The sequence below is a fragment of the Equus caballus genome, chromosome 10 (genome assembly GCF_041296265.1).
Source record: "Equus caballus isolate H_3958 breed thoroughbred chromosome 10, TB-T2T, whole genome shotgun sequence".
Lineage (NCBI taxonomy): Eukaryota > Metazoa > Chordata > Mammalia > Perissodactyla > Equidae > Equus > Equus caballus.
Genome location: NC_091693.1, coordinates 19,689,141 through 19,706,947, shown reverse-complemented (window position 1 = coordinate 19,706,947; position 17,807 = coordinate 19,689,141). Strand labels below are relative to the sequence as shown.

At 58.5% G+C, this 17,807-nt stretch overlaps 3 protein-coding genes across 13 annotated transcripts in view; 1 reads left to right on the top strand and 2 right to left on the bottom strand.

The window, feature by feature from the left end:
• Positions 1-81: 81 nt before the first annotated feature.
• GFY (golgi associated olfactory signaling regulator) lies at positions 82-2,728 on the bottom strand. Its single transcript, XM_023650134.2, has 3 exons — positions 1,457-2,728; positions 952-1,125; positions 82-461 (listed from the first exon to the last, which is right to left on the bottom strand). The coding sequence occupies exons 1-3, from the start codon at positions 2,634-2,636 to the stop codon at positions 259-261; spliced, it is 1,557 nt and encodes a 518-aa protein (XP_023505902.1). The 5' UTR covers positions 2,637-2,728; the 3' UTR covers positions 82-258.
• PTH2 (parathyroid hormone 2) lies at positions 1,042-5,895 on the top strand. The gene is made up of 3 exons (XM_001491631.5): positions 1,042-1,223; positions 5,061-5,185; positions 5,709-5,895. Exons 1-3 carry the CDS (start codon positions 1,146-1,148, stop codon positions 5,893-5,895), a joined length of 390 nt encoding a protein of 129 aa, XP_001491681.2. The 5' UTR covers positions 1,042-1,145.
• The window catches only part of KASH5 (KASH domain containing 5), a 27,083-nt gene continuing 14,697 nt past the window's right edge, over positions 5,422-17,807 (bottom strand). For 2 of the 11 annotated variants that reach the window (XM_070224724.1, XM_005596400.4), the window contains exons 10-21: positions 17,570-17,647; positions 17,224-17,280; positions 16,876-16,935; positions 15,990-16,054; positions 15,737-15,824; positions 15,310-15,432; positions 13,151-13,206; positions 11,370-11,415; positions 9,802-9,869; positions 9,598-9,717; positions 9,341-9,478; positions 5,422-7,239 (exon numbers count right to left, since the gene is read on the bottom strand). In XM_070224724.1, the coding sequence (XP_070080825.1) occupies positions 7,116-7,239; positions 9,341-9,478; positions 9,598-9,717; positions 9,802-9,869; positions 11,370-11,415; positions 13,151-13,206; positions 15,310-15,432; positions 15,737-15,824; positions 15,990-16,054; positions 16,876-16,935; positions 17,224-17,280; positions 17,570-17,647 (1,023 nt within the window). In that variant the 3' untranslated portion in view covers positions 5,422-7,115. Of the gene's footprint in view, positions 7,240-9,103; positions 9,479-9,597; positions 9,718-9,801; positions 9,870-11,369; positions 11,416-13,150; positions 13,207-15,309; positions 15,433-15,736; positions 15,825-15,989; positions 16,055-16,875; positions 16,936-17,223; positions 17,281-17,569; positions 17,648-17,807 lie in introns of those variants that run through there. The other 9 variants (XM_070224725.1, XM_070224726.1, XM_070224727.1 and 6 more) reach the window with 7 other exon arrangements.

Sequence of the window (17,807 nt, the reverse complement as noted above, 5' to 3'; positions counted from 1 at the left end):
GAGTCCTGGCCCCCAGCCCCTCCTCCCTCAGTCCCAGAGTCCCAGCCCCTCCTCCCCCAGGACTCAGGCAGAGGAGGTGTCTAGGCGTGGGGACACGTGATTTATTCGGCCTCAGGCTGCGTTCTCTGGTCAGAGCGAAAGCATCTCTGTGTGCTGGACCGAGAGGACCACTATGTAGCAAAGCGTGCCGGGAGGACAGGACCTCTGGGGCCTTCCTCGGCCTGGGGATCCTGCTGGTCTGGAGGGACCGAGCGGGGCTCAGACGAAGTTGTTGGGGAGCGTGGCGGGGGAGAGCGGCTCCAGGGGCTGGGGGCGACCCCCGCGGGGCGGCGGGGGCAGCTTGGGCGGCAGCGGGGGGGTGGGCGGCGGCTGCTTGGTGGCGATGTGTGAAGGGACCCAAGCGTCCGGGGCATAAAAGTAGAGGTCATAGGCTGGGTCCTTCGGGGTGTCCAAATGCATAACTGCGGGAGCAAAGGAGCGTGGTCATCCCCAGGCTGATAGGGGGCCTGTCTCCTCTGCTGCGCCGCTGACCGATGGGGAGGCGGGGGAGAGAATTCCGACCACCCTTGGAGCTGGGTTTCCGAATTAAAGGATGAGGTCTCTTAATAGACAAGGGGGCGTGGCGTCCTGCGGCAGGGGCGGGGCCTGCAGCGTAGGGGCGGGGCCTAAAGGGCTCGGGCCGCCCTCTATTAGGGGAAGGGGCGGGGCTTGTAGAGACCGGTGGCTCGGATCCTGCCGCTAGTCTCTGCTGGGCTGGGCGCAGGGCTGGACGTGTGTGTGCGAAATTTCAGAGACTTAGGGGGCAGGACCTGCCCATGGAGGGGTCAGGGCTTCTATTGACCTTACATGGGAGACCTGTACTTTCTGGCAGGGCGCCCTCAAATGCCAGGAGAACCCAGGTTACGGAAACGTGCAGGTATTCAAGGGCCGGTCAATGTAAGGGTCGCTCACCCGGTTCATCTCCGTCGTTCGGAAGCCGGTGGTGTGCGAAGGGCCTGTGTCGAGCCGCCCGGCGGTAGAGACACCACAGCAGCAGGAAAATGCCGATCAGCAGCCCGGTTCCAGCGAGGAAGAGACACAGGGCCCCGCCCGCCACACCCCGGGGACGTCCCACCAGGGTCACGCCTTAAGGAAGGAGCCAGGGAATGAGCAATCGAACTCCCGGCCCCTCCTCCCTCAGACCCAGGAGTTCAGGCCCCCAGACCCTCCTCCTTCAGACCCAGGTATCCGGCCCCCAGCCCCTCCTCCCTCAGACCCGGGAGTCCAGCCCCCAGCCCCTCCTCCCTCAGACCCAACAGCATCAGCCATCAGACTTGGGAGTCTGAGCCCTTAGCCTCTTCCTCCCCTCTCAGACTCTGGATCCCGGCCCACAGCTCCCTCCTCCTTCCGACCCCGGGAGTCCAGACTCCCAGGCCCCTCCTCCCTCAGACCCAGGAGTCCCGTCCTAGCCCCTCACCGGTCTCCTGCACTCGTTCCACCACGATGATAGTGTTGACTCTCTCACCTCGGCTGCGCCGCTGGGGGGCCCGCGGAGTGGCCGGGGCCGACTGACTGGGGGGCCCTGGAGGAGCAGGGGGGCCCGCAATCCGGGCTGAGGGAGGAGGGACATTGGGCCCTTTAGAGCTAAAATTCTGGGGGGCCTTCAGCTCAACGGTCCCAGGAGAATCTGAGGTGGGCGATTTAAGGGAGCCCGGCTGGGTGGCTGCAAGGGTTTCCGGCTTGGGATTCAGGGGCAGCTCATTTAGGGCCGTAGCTTCCTCCTTGAAGGGTGCAGGTGTTTCTGGGTGAAGACTAAGGGAGAGCTCAGGGTCAGAGGTCGTAGGGATCTCTGTGGCACCTTGGTAGGGAGTTGTGGGGGATTCTGTTTGGGGAATCTCAGTAGGGCTGGGGTTATGGGTTACAGGGGATTCTGGGCGAGGGGCTTCGGTAGGGTCAGGATGGAGGGTCTGGAGGAATTCAGAGTTCGGGGTCTCAGTGGTGTCAGGGTCATGAGTTTCTGGAAATTTGGGGTCAAGGGTCTTGCTGGGGTGAGGATCCGGGGTCTCAGGGGCTTCTGCACGTGACATTTCAGTGGAGTTAAGTTTTGGACTCTCTGGGGATTCTTGGGGTGCAGTTTGGGTGGGCTCAGTGTCTGGGGTCTCAGGAGATGCTGGGTGTGAAGTTCTGGAGGGGTTAGGTTCGGGGGTCTCAGGGGATTCTGCGTGTGGAACTTCAGTCGAGTCAGGTTTGGGGGTCTCAGAAGGTTCTAGATGTGTCGTATTGGAGGAGTTCATGTTGGGGGTCTCCAGGGATTCTGATATTGAGGTGTTGAGTGAGTTGGGTTTGGGGGTCTCAGGAGACTCTGGATCTGGGGTTTCCTGGAGGTCAGGGTTGGGGGTCTCAGTGAAGTTAAGGGGGGAAGGTTCTGGGGAAACTGCATGAGGCATCTTGGAGGGCTCAGGATAAGCACTCTCAGGGGACTCTGGGTTAGGCCAGTCGCGGGTGGAATTTTCAGAAGCGTGAGGGGAAATCTCAGAGGGGTGGCCCATCCCCGGGAAGTTGGAGCCCGCAGGCGGTGAGGCCGAAGGGGCGGCCTGGGAACCCAGCCAGGCGAGGAGGAAGACGAGGAGGAAGAGGATCGGGCTGAAGGATTTCATAGCTCTGGGAGACGCCTATAGCTGCGGGCGAGCGGGAAGGAAGGGGTTAACCCGGAAGCCGCCCGGGAGCCCTCATCCCCTCGCGAGGCCACGCCCACTCCCAGGGCCACCCCCGCTCGCGGAGGCCACGCCCACCCACAGAGGCCTCGCCCACTGGTCCCCAGGTGGACTTCTTCCCCGCCCAGCTGGGCGCCTAGGAAAGGAAGAGAACCGAATGGCAACTCCCTGAAGGCTGTGGGGCGGTAGCCGCCGTAGCTAAGCGAGACTGAAGCGCGGGGTTTCTCGGGAGTCGTAGTTAATTTCCTTATCTGTTTCCCCGAGAGGGTAGCAGAAAAATTGGGAGAATGACACCTCTCCAAGCCCCCAGACCTCCTCGACTTGGATTTCGGAGGGTATAGACCTCCGAGGGGACACGGGATCCCTTCCTTTCCGAGGGCCCAGGGTACACCTTGACTCAACAGTTGTTTACACTAGAGGAGGCTCAGAAGGAACAGTTTGGGGCTGATGCCCAAGACTCCTGAGTCCCAGAGGGTGGAGGGCACTGGCGGTCTAAATTCCTGGTCCTTTAGACAGGAGAGGCCTGGGGGTTCAGATGCCTAGAATTTGGAGGGAGCAAAGCTTGGGGAGGGGGGCTGCATTACAGGGGAGAGAGGAGATGAGAGTCTTGATCTGTTAGGTCCTGAGTTAGAAGGGGGTTGGGGACTCTGAGTCTTAGGTCCTCCAGAGACAGGGCTGGGGGGTCTGGATTCCTCAGAGGAGAGAGCTGCGGGGCGGGACTCAGGTCTCTCTGTTTATTGAGGATGGAGCTGGGATCCCAGGGTCTCAGGGGCTGGTCTGGGGCAGAGATGCCTAGGTCTGTGGTCTGGTGAAGGTGGGGGTCGCAGACACCTGGATGGGACAGGGTCACTTGGGTTCCTGGGGTCTCTTACCTGCTCGGTGGGATCCAAGATAACAGCAGGTGAGCGGAGCTGGATGCGGAGATTGGTGAATGCTGCAGAATGGCTCTGGGTGGGGTGGCAGGAGGTTGGGTCCCAAGGGTGCAGGTGACGCACCTGACCCCCTCCCTGGGGATCCTGGAAGCCTAGCGACAGACTTGGGCTCTTAAAGGGACAGAGGTAAAGGACATTGTCCCTGGAGTGGGGAATGGAGTCAGGGACTGGATCGCCTGGTGGAGGGATGTGGCCCAGCCAAGCTATCTTCCTTTTGAAACCACGGCTCTGGGCCCTCCGCCCTCTCCTATCCCCAAACCCAAGAGTCCAGGTCCCTCGTACCCTCCTACTTCAAGATCCAGGAGTCAGAGCCCCTAGCTCCTTCCTCTCAGATCCAGAAGTCCAGATCCTCAGACTGTTCCTACCCCAGAACCCAGGAGTCTGGTCCCTGTCCCTTCCACTCCAAGACCCAGGAGCCCAGAGCCTGTTCCCCTCCTCTCTGGTGAACTAGGAAGTCTAGGTTCCCATATCTTGCCAATCCGACACCCAGACTACCCCTTGGGACTTCCCAACCCTTGCCTACCTCCCCGCTGTGTGTGGGGTTGGGCTTTATCTTCACAACTCCCCCAATTTCACCCCCCACCCAGGAAGGCTTAGACACACCCACAGGGCAGCTGGGGGGGTCTTCACAGTCAAAGACTTTTCGATTTTGCCTTTTGCTTTACCTGCCTTCACATCCCCCACTGCTGTATCCCGTTGCCTTCTCTTCTTTTCCCCCTCCCATCTCTCACTCTCTCTTTCTGGATTTGTCTCTGGGCATCTCTGTCCAGGTTGGCTGTCTCTGTCTCCTTCTGTCTTTCTCAGAGCCTTTCCTCTCATCCCTCCATCTCTAGCTGGCTCTCTTTGTCAGTTTCCTTCTTCCTTCCTTTTCCCTTCTTTCTTCCTCTCTTTCCTTTTCTATGTTACTCTCTTTGTCCTTCCCTCTCGAGGTCACTTTATCTCCTTGTGTCTCTGGTTCTCCTCATCAGTTCCCCCTCTGTTGCTTTCCCTGTCTCTCTTTCTCTTTGTCTCTGGCTTCTGCACTGATGGTCCCTCCGCTGGTCTCTATTTTTATCCTTCTGACACACCCCCCGTGTCCACTTCTCTGTCTGTCTGTCTCTCGGCCTCCCCCTTCTCCTCAGGTCCCAGCTCCTGGTTCCAATTAGTTGGTGGCCGCCAAAGCAGCGGCGGGGCCCCCGCCCCCGGCTCCTCATTACCGCTGGCGGCTCCTAATGAGCCTGGGGGGAGCTGACCCCGCGCTCTGGGCCCCCTGGTCTGCGTCACTGCCCGCTGCGGGGGCCGTGGAGGCGATATAAGGGGGCTGCCAGGCTCGCTGCCCGAGCCCACTGCGCGGTAGGGGGCTCTGCCAGCGGGCTGCCGGGGGTGGGTGGATGGTGGGGTCGGGGTTCTGGGCCAGGACGCAGGCCTTACTGAGCTCTTCCCTGTCTCCCCACAGGTGATGGAGACCCGCCAGGTGCCCAGGAGCTTCCGGGTGCGGCTGCTGCTGCTCCTCCTGCTGCTCGTGCCCTGGGGCATCCGCACTGCCTCAGGAGTCGCCCTGCCCCCCGCGGGGGTCTTCAGGTTCGTGCGACGCCCAGGACTCCCAGGGAGGGGTGGGAACTTAGAGAGGTGGGAAGAGACCCAAGGAGAAAGGGGGACAGAGACTCAGAAAGAGGGACAGAGACCCAGAGAGAGGAGGACAGAGACTAGAGGGGAAGAGAGACAGGGAATGGGCAGGAAATCAGCAGGAGAAAGAGATTCAAAAAGATTCCGAGAAAAGCGTTCAGAGACTTGAAAGGAGTCGAAGCAGAAACGGATTCGCTCCTTGAGCAACGTTTATTGACTTCTTGGCGTGCGCCAGGCCGTGCGCTGAGCGCTGGGGGCGGACAGGTGCACCAAACTCGGTCTCCGTACTCAGGGAGCTCCGAACCTGGTGAACCGAGAGACAGAGACCCCCGCGGAGAAAGAGAGAGACGGGGGACAGAGACCGAGCCGCTCCACAGACGGTGCAGTAACAGGGCTTCGAGTTAGACGGCGGGGAGGACAGGCGGCGGCGGGCGGGGGGCCTGGACGCGCGGTAACCGCGTCTCTGGGTCTCCCGCAGCCTCCGCACCCCGGGCCGGGCCTGGGTGGGTCCGGCCACCCCGCTGGAGCTGCGGTCGATGCGGCGGAGCCTCGCGCTGGCGGACGACGCGGCGTTCCGGGAGCGCGCGCGGCTGCTGGCCGCCCTCGAGCGCCGCCACTGGCTGAACTGGTACATGCACAAGCTGCTGGTGCTGGACGCGCCCTGAGGCCCCGCCTGGCCGCCTTAATAAAGACCCCGTGTGCGCTGCGGCTGCGCCTCCTTCCTGCGCCGCCTGTGTGTGTGTGTCGGGTGTGGGGGGTTAACAGAGGGGGGCTGCATCTGCTCTGTCTCTTCCTCTCACTCTGTGCCTCTGTCCTTCTCTCTGGTTCTCCGTAACGTCCCAAGTCTCTGTCCTTCTCTGGATGTCTGTCCCCCTTCTGAGTCTCTGTACTCTCTTTTCTCACCCTCCTTGCTTCCCGGCCCTCAGGGAATCTCCGTTTCCTCTCTCTATTCTTTCTGCCTCTGAAACTCTTCCTCTCATTCTTTACCACTTTCTTTTTTTCTCTGATTCCTCCGTGTCTTCCTTTTCTTTCTTCCTTTGGGCCTCCGTCTCTTACTTTCTTCCAGCTCTCATTTTTCACTCTCTGGTCACTTCCCGACTTCTCTCGGGGCGCAGTGGAAAGATCGGGGGTTCTGGTGTGAGATGCACCTGCCGCTCGAGACCAGGTTCCCCCAAACCCAGCTGTATGATATTGGGAAGGGCTTCTTAACCTCTGAGCCTCCTTTTCCTCATGTCTAAGGAGGATTAAACCAGATACACCAGAAGACTTCAGCACAGAGCCCCGCTTCGTTAAGCACAGTGCTTAATGAAAGCAAAACGCTTTCATTAGAAAAGGGTTTCCGCTCTCTCGCAGCACCCTCCAGCAGTTTCTTCAGGGTTTTCTCACCGAAGCCTTCCTGGGAGACCACTGGGGCTCCAGATTAGGGTGGGGGAATAGGAGAGAGGGGACCAGGCGTTGGGCTCCGGGAGGGCGGGGACGGAGGAGGGGAGACACCTGGGCCGCCGGGGGAGCTAGGAAGTAGCCAATCAGAAGCTGCCTCTCTCCCCGGAGGTCGCCAGCTGTTCAGCGCGGCCCCTCAGTGGTGACCATGGCAACCCCTCCCAGCAGCGGCGGGCGTCTGAACTGCGCACCCGGGCACAGGTCGCGCGGACCTCGCTCTGATTGGCCTAGAGGTGAGGGTGGAGCTGGGCGCCTCCGCGCGCGGGCAGGGGGCGGGGCTGGCGCTTGGTGACTGGCAAGCTCCCCTCTCATTTGCAGTTCCTGGAGGCGCACCGCGCCCTCATTGGCCCTTAGGCTGTGGAGGTGGGCCTGTTTCGCTCCTTCCGGATCCTGAATACTGAAGGGACAGTTGTCTTCCTCAAACCCATCCAGAGTTGGCCAAATTTTACAAATAAAGAAACGACTCAGTCAAGAGTAATTTCCCCAAGTTGTCAGCGCTAGTGAAGGACAGAGGATAACTGGAACCAAATCTGTGCGACTTCCAAACTCTAGACCTTTCCACCGCCGTCCTGGAGAAGTGGGATTCAAATGTCAGGAGCAGTTAGTTCCTAGACGCCGGCACTCTTCTAGACACTTGCACCGGCTCTTGCAATCCCCCAGCAGCCCGCCAGGAGCCTCGACCTGTCTGCTGGAGGGCCTGGTAGCTGGGTCTCGGCCTGGCCTCTTCCCATACTCTCCTTCCTCCCTGGATCTCTTCCCTCGCGTTTGAGGCTTTTCACAAAGTGGTGCCCGGAACCCCTTCCCTCCCCACTCTCCTCCCCTCTCCCCAGAAAACCTCCACAGCTTTGCTCACCACTCACAGCTACTAACCCCCACACCCCAGCCAGCCTGAGAGCTCAAGGCTCAGGGCTCCAGACACCTCTTGGAACCCGGACACTCATCTATCCCACAGGAGCTCAGTGTTCCCACAAACCCACGCCTTCTCATGGGTTCCCCATCTTGGGAAATGCTCTGCTGTCTACCAGTCACTGGGTCAGACGCAAGTCCTTGTCCTTCCCTCTTCATCGTCTGTCACAGCCTGTCAGCACCCCCACTCTGTCCTTCCTGCTCTGCCTCTCTCCGCCCTTCCCTTCTTTCCATGCACATACCTGGCCCACCTGGCCCACGGCCCCAGCCTTCTCCCCACCGCCTGCCTCCAGCCGCACTCCGATATCCATCCCCGAAACAGGTCAGGTCTCTCTCCCACCCAGAGTGGATTCTGCCCCTTCCCTGCTCACAGCCCTTTCTTAGGCACTTGGGAGTAAAGTTGAAGCTGCTGTTCAAAACCCTTCACGGGCTCCCGCCACCTGTCTATCTGATTTCTCACCACTCTGCAGCCTCAAATCCTTGCCTGGCTTCTAGTCTTTTTAAAATCCCAGCAACAGGGTGCTGCCCTTGGCTCTCCACACTCGGAAGCTCTTTCCCATCACCTGGTCTTCATACACCCTGTTTCCTCTGGCCCTGACACCCTCCTGGGGCCACGGCCTACTGGAACCAAGCTTGCCCATCTTTCAAGACTAAATGCAGAGGCTACTTGTCTGGGAAAAAACCTCTAACCTCCCGGGCTGCATTAGGTGCCTTTTCTGGGCTCCCAGAGAGCCAGCAGCCACCCCTGTCACTATGTCTTTAAAGAGGTGTGACTCTGCTCCTCTCTTGCTCAGCACTCTCCTGGGAAGCCTCTGAGGTGCTGACACCGTTCTCTATCTTGACCTAGGTTTTGGTTTCATAGCTGTTTACATATTTAAAAATTCATCCAGCTGATACATAAGACTTGTCCAGTTATCTGTGTGTAAGTTACACCTCAGTTAAAGCTTAACCAAAACCAAGCAATAAAACCTCCCAAAGCTCCCCTCATCCTCGGGAGAAAAGCAACACTCCTCAGCCCGGCATTGGAGGGCCTGCTTCTCTACAGCTCCGTCTTCTAAGGTCTAGCTGTGGCAAAGAGATGACCAGTCAGTGTTTGTTGAGTGAATAAATGAAACACTGGTCCCTCCCCTGTGGGCCGTTTGCACTGGAGCGGACATCGTGCTGTGTGCCTGGCCCCTATCGCTCCCTCCCTCTTTCTGCCAGGAGAGGCACTCGGTCTCCCAGCCTCCCTTGCAGCTGGCGGTGGTTACGCCAAACAGTTCTGGCCAACGAAACATAAACACAGGTCTGCTGCTGCCTCTGGGGAGGCTATGGCTTTTCTTTATAAAAAGGAAGGGGAGGTCCCCTTCCCCCTGCAGAGGTGACATATGAGACTACAATGCCTGCTATCTCCTGAACACGAGGGAAGGGCCAAGAGTCACAGAGGATCACAGCACCCTGGCCCTGAGGCTGTGGCGACTCTGAGCTGTGGCCCACGGCTGTCCTCCTGGACTTGTTTTGTGAGAAAACTAAACCCCTAGTGCTTAATCCATTACTGGACGTGTTTTACTCTTGTTAAGAAATGCAGTTGCCAACATTAAAACACCAAGAGACTTCACATAAAAACCCAAACCAGGGCTGTGGATCCTGGAGTACTGTATCTGGGTCCCCCTCCTGGGGTAGTCCCCAATGACAGCGGCACAACAACGGGAATAACAGTAAAAAGAGCCCTGGGGAATTCACTGAACTAGACATTGCTCTGAGGGTACCAGGAGCAGGCCTCACATGGGGGGCGGCTGGAGGTAGTAGAGCTGGAGGTGGGGCCAGGTGGGGGGCGAGGACTGGCCGAGCAGCAGGACGGAGAGCAGCAGCAGCAGCAGCAGGCCCAGCACGGGCGCCGGGACCAGCGGATGCCGAGCGACCCTGGTGGAGGTGGGACAGTGCTTATGGCGGGGGCCCAGGGGAGCCCGTGGTGTCCCAGCAGTGGGCAATGCCCAGATGTCTGACCACCACCCTCCTTTTGGAGACACCCTGGGGCGCACCTGAGCTGCTGGGGGTGCAGGGGGGCCAGGCAGAGCTGGCCACAGACCGGCCTCGAGACTGGGACCAGCTCTGTGACCACAGGCACCAGCGCCCGCTGCAGCTCTGGCTCGGCGGGGCTGCTGGAGAGAGAGGAGGGAAAGGCAATTGGACTGGACTTTTTCTCTGTCCCCAGGTCCCCTCCCAGTCCCTGTGGGTCCCGTTACCTCTCAGGAGGGCTTCCTGGGATGTCTCCAGGGTGACGGTCTCCCAGAGGGATGGGGAGGAGATCAGCCTGGAAGGACAAAGGAGACGAAGTTGAGTCGCTGGGTCCTGGGTCCGGAGAGGCCCTCAGCTCAGCCCACTGGAGAGAAGCAATCACGTGGAAGGGGGTGGAACACAGGGGTTCAGGGCGTGAGCTTCCCTGAGACACATGCCTGCTTGGGTTCCCAGCTCTGGCAGCTTCCGGCTGGGTGTCCCTTGGCGTGTCACCCCACCTCTCCATGCCCCTTTCCCCATCTGCTGGACACAGATGATGACAGTACCCATCTCACACGGCTGAAGTGGAGACTGACCGAGTGAATGCAGGTAGAAAACACAAAAGCAGGAGGGGCCTCGCAACAGGGCAGAGCATACAGTGAGCTCTCAGTCACTGCGTGAGCTATTCAACACTATTATTTCCATTGTCATTTGATTCCGAAAGTGTCTGAGCTCCCTGAGGGCAGAGACCCTGTCTTCTCCCGGCACCCAGCCCTGGGCTGGCCTAGCCCAGCGTGAGCACTCCTGGGGCCCGTCTTCCTGCCTGCGCCAGCCCCAAAGAGTCAAGCCCCAAATACTCCTCCAGGGCCACCTCACGTGCCACCTCTCTCTGACAGTGCGCCTCGTCTGTTGGTCTCTGGCTTTCCCACCCACATCTTTGCTCCACGGATGACGATGGTGATAATAAGACAACAATAAAGAAAGATTCCAGGACACCAGTCCCCTCACTACCTTCGCCAGCACCACCTACTGCGCGCCTGCTCTGTGCCAGGCCCTTAACCGTTGTCCCCACCCAGAGAGCTGGATAAAGACCATCGCCAAGCCAGAGGTGAGGAAACTGAGGCGGAGCCCCAGTCTCCGTGGAAGGGAGCACGGTGTGGTGGGAAGGAGGTGGGCTCCGGAGTCAGGCTGCTCAGAGAGACCATCCTGGACAGCTGGATCCTCACGGGTCCCAGGTGCCTGGAGCACAGCCTGCCACATGTTTCGTTCTCACAGTCCTCAGCTGAGCACCACAGGCTCTTCAGCTCACCAAATTTCCTTCCCTTCCTTTCTTTGTCTAAGAATTGGGATTGTCAGGCGCCACTTTGAGGAGCAAAGGAGCCAGTGTGCGTGGTCCAGGCCGGGGAGCTGTGACAGGCCCTGAGGGAGCTCTGAGGCTGGCTGGGGAGGGCCCAGCCCCTTCCCCTGTGTGGGCGCATGTGCGTGTGCATTTTCGCAATCCGGGGGTGTAGCCACGTCTGTGAGGACCGTGGCAAGGCGGCTGCAGCCCTGTGTGTGCGCGCGCGCGTGCGTGGGAGGGTCCCCCGGGAACATTCTGACCGCCCACTGGCCTGCAGGCCTCCCCAGCGCAGCACCGTCCGCTCTCATTAGCTACAGCGAGGGCCTTGTTATCTCTTGGCCAAATGATTTTTCTGTCCACTTGGGAGAAGTGGGGGTGTGGGTGGGAGCCAGGGAGGGGCTGGGACTGCATCAGCCTCCTCTGGGGGCCTGAAGTGGATGGGGACCGGGGACAGGAGGGCTGCTGGGGACCGCCTACCGTGACCTGGGTCTCCACTTCCTCCTCTTCTTCTCTTCTGGGTAACCTGGGGCGACAACAAAGTCACTGCCAGCATCCCTCTCCTCTGCCTGGCTCCCTTTCACTTGCTGCAGGTGGAAGCTTCAAAGCAGGGGTCTTAACGCGGCCGGTACCACAGGTGGACCCATGGGGGTCCTGGGACCCCTGGAGCAAACTTCTGTGTGCACGTCAGCGGCTATATTTTTCAGGGGAATTTTTACCAAATTCTCAAAGGACTCTGTGCCCCCTAAAAGGGTCTGGGGGCCTGCTCCCCTCATTGGCTTTCTCAGCTGCTCATCCCCCAGCTGAGAGCTGAGGCTTCTGGCTCTCCCACACCCCAAAACACCAGATTCAGACCTCTCTGAGACCCCAGGGCATGAACAGATCCGCCCTCTTCTGCCCGGTGGGTTGTGCCATTTTCAGCGAGTCTCAGTCTTCCTGGGTCTTCTCGGAGACCGGGGCTCCGGCTCAGAGTTCTCGGCCTCCAGAATCCAACTGTTTGAGCCCCAACCCTGTTCCAAATCCCTCCTCTGAGATGTGCAAGCCCCAGCCTCCGCCCCTCCTAAAGTCACGGCTCCCTGAGCCCCAGGCCTCAAGCTTCTCAGCCTCAACATCCCTTGGAGACCCAGATGTCCACACCACTGGATACCACCTTCACTGGGAATCAGGGATCCAGCCCTCCAGCCGCCACTGCCAGCTTCAGACCCAACACCTTCAAGCTATAGCTGTTTCCTCAACTGCCACCCCCCAAGGCCTCTGCCCAGTCAGACACACAGCTGTCTGCCCCTCTCAAGGTCTGACCCCTCACTCCTAGCCACATCCAGGGGCCACAGGACTCACTACCTCCCTCCCTGCTAGCCTCCCAATCTGTGGATCATACTGCCCCTGCTCCCCGACACTCAGATGTCCAGCTCCCAGCACCAGCCCCCGCTCCTGCTGCTGCTCAGCCCTTTCTCTGGTGACGCAGGGGGAGGTCACAGCTCCAGAGCCCTGTCCTGCCCAATCTCAGCTTTCCCAGACAAGGCAAATTAGAGGCCGTGGCAGCAGCCTCATTAGTGGCTGCAGCAGGGAGCCTGAAAGAGTGGAGCTGGGAAAGGGAGCCACCGCAGGAAACAGAGGCCTCAAGGCCAGAGCCCTGGAGGAGCGTGGGCCCAGACATCCAGCACCTTCTCTCTCCTCAGTGGCCGCACAGGAGCCTCAGAACAGTCCCATAACAATCAAGGGCTGGGCTCCAGGGTATTACTGCCAAATGCTCCCACCAAGCCCACCAGAAGGTGCCCAAGCTGGGATTTGAACCCAGGCTGTGGGATTCCAGAGCCCCTGATGGTCTTCCAACTGCCTGGGTGCTCTCCAGGGGCTTAGTCAGGGTCTCCTTGATGCCAGGGTTTCCTGGAAGCCTTGGGAGACGTGTTCAGTGAGAGTGACCAAGTGACTGAGCTGTCCCATCTGCCTGACAACTGTCTTCTTGTATAAGGGTCTCCTATACGAATACTCCTCCTACAGGACCCCATTCAGGAATTCCCGGGAAGCCCTCTCCCCAAGGAGGGGTCAGGTGCCTGTTCTCCCAGAACCATATGGGTCGGGGCTGGGTCTGACTCCTCCCGGTCCACAGGCCCAGGGTCACCTCAGCATGAGTGAATCAGTGAATGAAAGAACAAATGATGTGTGACTCCCTCAGGGCCCTTCCACTCCTTCCAGTCTGTCTGAGCATCAGGCGTCAGCCCGAGGCAGAGGAATGGCTCGAGGAGGAGCATGCTTCTTACCACATCGATCGCTCCTTCCTTCTTTGAGGGTGCGCTGGCTCCTCCTGGAAGCTTCTCTATGGGAAAGAAAAAGTGGGGTCTCTCAGGCTGCAACAGGAGGAATTCGCCACCTGCTTCTAAAACCTGCCTTCCTCTTGGGCCCCCTCCTCAGGATGCTCATTCATGCCCCTGGATCAGAAGCCAGAAACCAACCGGACAGCTGTTCTGCATCCACCAAGCCCTTTTCTCCGTTGGGACCCAGGAGTCCAGGTCCCCCAAACCTCTTTCCCTCCCATAAGTCTCTCACACTCACCTGGGTCCAAACAGGGCTCAGCAATTCCCTCCCAAACCTCCTCCCCCTCCCAGTTTCCCAGTCTTGGGGCGGGCCCACAGCTGCTCTTCCAGGTCCCTCTCCATTTTCTCCAGAGACATCTTATCCTCGTCTGTGGCCTCAACCACCGCTCGACACTGTTTTCTAAATACATCACTGAGCTCCCGCCTCACATGTCCACCGCCTCTGGGCAGCAGGCCCCTTGTCCCTCAGGGCGCTTACTCATGGGGTCACAAGCTAAGTTCAGCCTCTTCCCCTCTTCTCCTCCCTTCCCAGCACCCCCAACCCCTGGCCCGCCTGTCTGCAGCTCCGTCTCCCCCACCTCAATTCTCTCTGCCCGTCGCTTTTTCTCCATCCTGAGGCCCTGGCCTGGCTCAGGCCTCATCCCTTCCCTCTGGACCATCACCCCAGCTTCCTCCCTGGCCTCCTTGCCTCCAGTCAGTCCCCAAGTGGCCCCAGAGGGATCCTTCTACATCCAGAGCCGCCCCTGCCCCTGCCCCTCCCCGCTCACAGCCCTCGGTGGCTTGATGGAGAAAAGTACAATCTCCCAGCTTGATTAAGAGGGCATTCCTTTCGGGATCTGGCTCCAGCCTCATCTCTCACTAGTGACCCACAACCGCCCTCTACTCGCCAGTGTATTATGTAGCTTCATGCCCCTACGTCCTTGTACAGACTCTTACCCTTGCCTGAAAGGCCTCTCTTCCCTCACACTACTTAACGTCTTTTTCCTTCTTCACATAAACTCAGGCATCAGTTCCCTGTGATATGTCCCCCAGTCTCCCACCTGACACAGGTACCCCTTCTCTGGGCTCCCACAGGGCCCGCCCCCTACCTCTAGCACACGGATCATCCTACATGGGAATGACCCCTTCGCATGATCTCTCCTGTGAGGCCTGGAGTGCTAAGGGGCCCGAGCCCCGAGTGACTCTTCTCTGTATCCCCAGGATGAAAGGCAGGTGGTACCCGGAGGCCTGGCTCAGTCCTCCCCTCAGCAGGGGTGTGAGAGCTCGAGGCAGCAGCTCACTCTAATTTACACTTTCTCTGAGGGAGGCTGTGTGTGAACATGTAATCTCTCTCTGAGCCTCAGTTTCCCAGGAGTGACAGGATGAGGGCTGAGGACACCTACCTCGCAGAGACACTGGGAGAGGTCAAGGAGAAACCGAACAAGAGCGCTCGTGGCAAAGAAAAACACAGAAAAAGTGACCACAGAAACCAGTTTCCCCTTAAAGTACGGCCAGCAGCTTTGACATAGTATAGCTTTCAAGACAATATAGTGTTGGTTACAGACCTGTGAGCAATATTTTCTTTTTGAAAAAAACTATTCTTCTAGCACCAATAGATAAAACCTCACTTTTCGGTTGTGGACATGGAAGATGAGTTGTGTCAGTTGTTTCAAACAATGCTGAAATACTGTTCAGGTAATTACAGAAGTCATAAAACAAAGGCTATTGTTGGGTTCCAGATTTCATAGTGGGCTTGCTAAACTTTTCTTGGACGTGCCTTGTGTTCAAAAAGTAAATGCTTAATTTATCTTTATGGGTTAGGAAGAACAATGAACTTATGCTTTCCCTCTTATTTTAAAGAAGGTGACTCCTGACAGAGTTTTCTGAGCAACAGTAACAACCACAATGCAATTTGTGTTTGCCTTGTTTCCTGTTGTCTACCACACTAGCAGGCCAGTTCCCAGAGGGCAGGGATGGTGTCCTGTCTGGCTTGGGCTCTGTGTCCATACCCAGCGGGCCCTGAGTTAACTCTGCCTATTGAGAGGGGACCAGCGAAGGCACATGGGTCCCAGGCCCCTTTCCAAGCTCCTGGGTTCCAGTGGTCTCAGAGCCTCTCCTGTGCTCACCTGTCTCCTTGTTGGGGCTTCAAGTGGAAACTCAGCTTCCTCATTGGTCTCACTGATGACCTCCTTCCACTGCCACACTCCACACAGAGGGCTGGAGAGCTCGGTGGCTGCCACTTCTTGTTTCTGGGAGAGGAGAAGTTGTTTCTGAGATCAGGGAGGGCCAGAGGAAGGCAGGAGACAGGTCAGGAATGGGGATGGAGGTGGGCTGAGGTGTGGGGATGGGAGGTGGAGGGAGCTGGTGTGAGGCAGGGCTGGGAGGGGGTGGAGGCAGGACCCAGAAGGTTTGGTGCCAGGACAAAGGACTGGGTTTGGGATGAGGTTAAGGATTGAGATGGTCCTCGGGGAGAATGGAGTAGGGTGAGAATCAGTGCTGGGCTAGACTGGCAGCTGGTGGTGGGTTAGGGTGTTCTGAGGGTGCCAGGCCCACCTGCTGAATGGCTTCAATCTCCACACCCAGTGACAGGGGCAGCAGCCTGGTCCAGTCCACTCTTCTCACCTGAGCCCCTTCAGGTACCCTGGCCACACAGTCAGGAGGGAGAAGGCTGCCTCTGTGCTCGTCTGGCACCTGTTAGTCAGCCTGCGCTGGAGTGGCTGCCCCACCCACCTTAGAGCTAGAGGCTGGGGGTCCCTGCCCTTGGGCTCCCCTCCTGCCTCCTCCACTCCCGGACGTTCCAACTCACTCATCCAGCCCCTCATGGGTCTCACTCAGCTGCTCCTCCAAGTGTGATATTTCTAGCCTCAGTTCCTGCAAAGGAGGAGTAGGGGACCCCTAGCTCTCTGTTCTTCCCCATCTCCAACCTCTTCCAAGGTCAATTCCACTCCCCTGAATTCTTTAGGCTCCTCTGGACACACACTGCCAAGGGACAAGGGGAAGAAAGAGTAATAGAAACTTAAGAAGCCAAAAGGAGACACAGAGCAACAGGAACCAGAAGATAATCTACTAGCCAGGAAAATTACGAAAAGGAAGGCAGAGAGGGAGACACATGGAACAAGAAACACTGAGGGAAAGAGATTCACAGAGAGGCAAGAGACATACAGGGTGTAAGAGACTCATAAAGACCAGGGACAGGGGCTGGCCCCATGGCCGAGTGGTTAAGTTTGCGCTCTGCTTTGGCAGCCCAGTGTCTCCGGTTCGGATCCTGGGCGCAGACATGGTACTGCTCATCAAGCCATGCTGAGGTGGCATCCCACATGCCACAACTAGAAGGACCCACAACTAAAAAAAATATACAACTATGTACTGGGGGGCTTTGGGGAGCAAAAGGAAAAATAAAATCTTTTAAAAAAAGACACCACAGAGAATGAAACTAGACGGAAGATGGAGATACACAGAGTGAGAGAGAGAAAGGAAGGAATTGAGGGAAAGTGAAAAGGAAGAGAGAGATGGCAACAGAGAGGGAGAGACGGAGTCACACAGTAGAGACAGAAGAAACAAGAAGAGGAGACTCGGAAAAATATCGACAGAGACAGAAAGAGCAGTAAATCCTGGAGACGGCAAAAGAGAAGTGGCGAGAGTGGGGCCAGGCGGAGGGCCACTGCAGGTGGGTGGGTGGGTGGCCTGGTTACCTGGGTTGTGGTTCTGTACTCTTCCACGGTCTTGGCCAGACTCTCCGCGTGGCGAGTGCGCTGGGAAAGCCCAAAGCTGAATGAGACTGGGCCCAGCCCCCGAAAGACACTGCGGTGGGGGGAGGACGGGACTGGCAGGGTTAGCTTGGGGGAAGAGCTAGGACCTGAGGGAGAGGTCAGAGGGCTTCCCTGGGGTCACGAGTGTGACCCTGCAGGATCTGGAAGCCCACAGCCAGTTTCCAGCTTATCCAGGGATTAGAGCTGCACGCACGGGACTTCCCTTTCCAGGCTGGGGCAGGAGACGGGCAGGTGCGCACGGAAGCAAACGTCTCCCCGCAGCCCCCTCACCTCGGAGAGGATGGCGTCTCTTTGGCAGATGAGGCGTTCACATTCATAGAGCTGTCGCTGCCAAGGAAGGAGCCTGTCTATCTGTCCGTCCTCCCAGGACTTGCCTCAGCCGGCCTGCCCTCCCAGGCCCGCCCTGTACTCCCCAGCGCCTCTCCTCAAGCGCCCTCAAAGCCTCTGGACATCAGCCACAGCTGGAGGGATCTGAGCTGAGCTGTTGGCGCCCTGGGAGCCTGACGGCTTGAGGGAAGTCCCCTGCTCTCACCGGGCCCCAGGGGCTGAAACTGGAGATGGTAAAAATGGGCCCGGGGTGGGGGGAAGTTGTCAAAGCTCGAGGGAGGGGTGGCACCTTCAATGCATCCTTCTCTGTGGCCAGCTCCTCGCTCCTCCTTTTCACCTCATCCCGCTGGGCCAGTAGCTTCCCGTTCTGGAAGAAGGAAGGTCTGGGTATGTCCTCTGCAGCAAATGGCCATGTTACTACTCAGAGCTGACATTTGTCCAACACTTGATGTGCATCAGGCCTCACGCAGGGCCCTTATGTGTTTTAGCCCATTTTATCCCTCCAACCATCCTACGGGACCTCAGCT

Excerpts from the sequence above, each read along its gene's own strand:
- PTH2 (XM_001491631.5), top strand. The coding sequence starts at position 1,146 with ATGAGCAATCGAACTCCCGGCCCCTCCTCCCTCAGACCCAGGAGTTCA. Across the intron at positions 1,224-5,060 it reads CCCTCCTCCTTCAGACCCAG|GTGATGGAGACCCGCCAGGT; the intron begins GTATCCGGCCCC and ends GTCTCCCCACAG. Across the intron at positions 5,186-5,708 it reads CCCCCCGCGGGGGTCTTCAG|CCTCCGCACCCCGGGCCGGG; the intron begins GTTCGTGCGACG and ends GGTCTCCCGCAG.
- GFY (XM_023650134.2), bottom strand. The coding sequence starts at position 2,636 with ATGAAATCCTTCAGCCCGATCCTCTTCCTCCTCGTCTTCCTCCTCGCC. Across the intron at positions 1,126-1,456 it reads GGAACGAGTGCAGGAGACCG|GCGTGACCCTGGTGGGACGT; the intron begins GTGAGGGGCTAG and ends TCCTTCCTTAAG. Across the intron at positions 462-951 it reads GAACGACGGAGATGAACCGG|TTATGCATTTGGACACCCCG; the intron begins GTGAGCGACCCT and ends TTGCTCCCGCAG.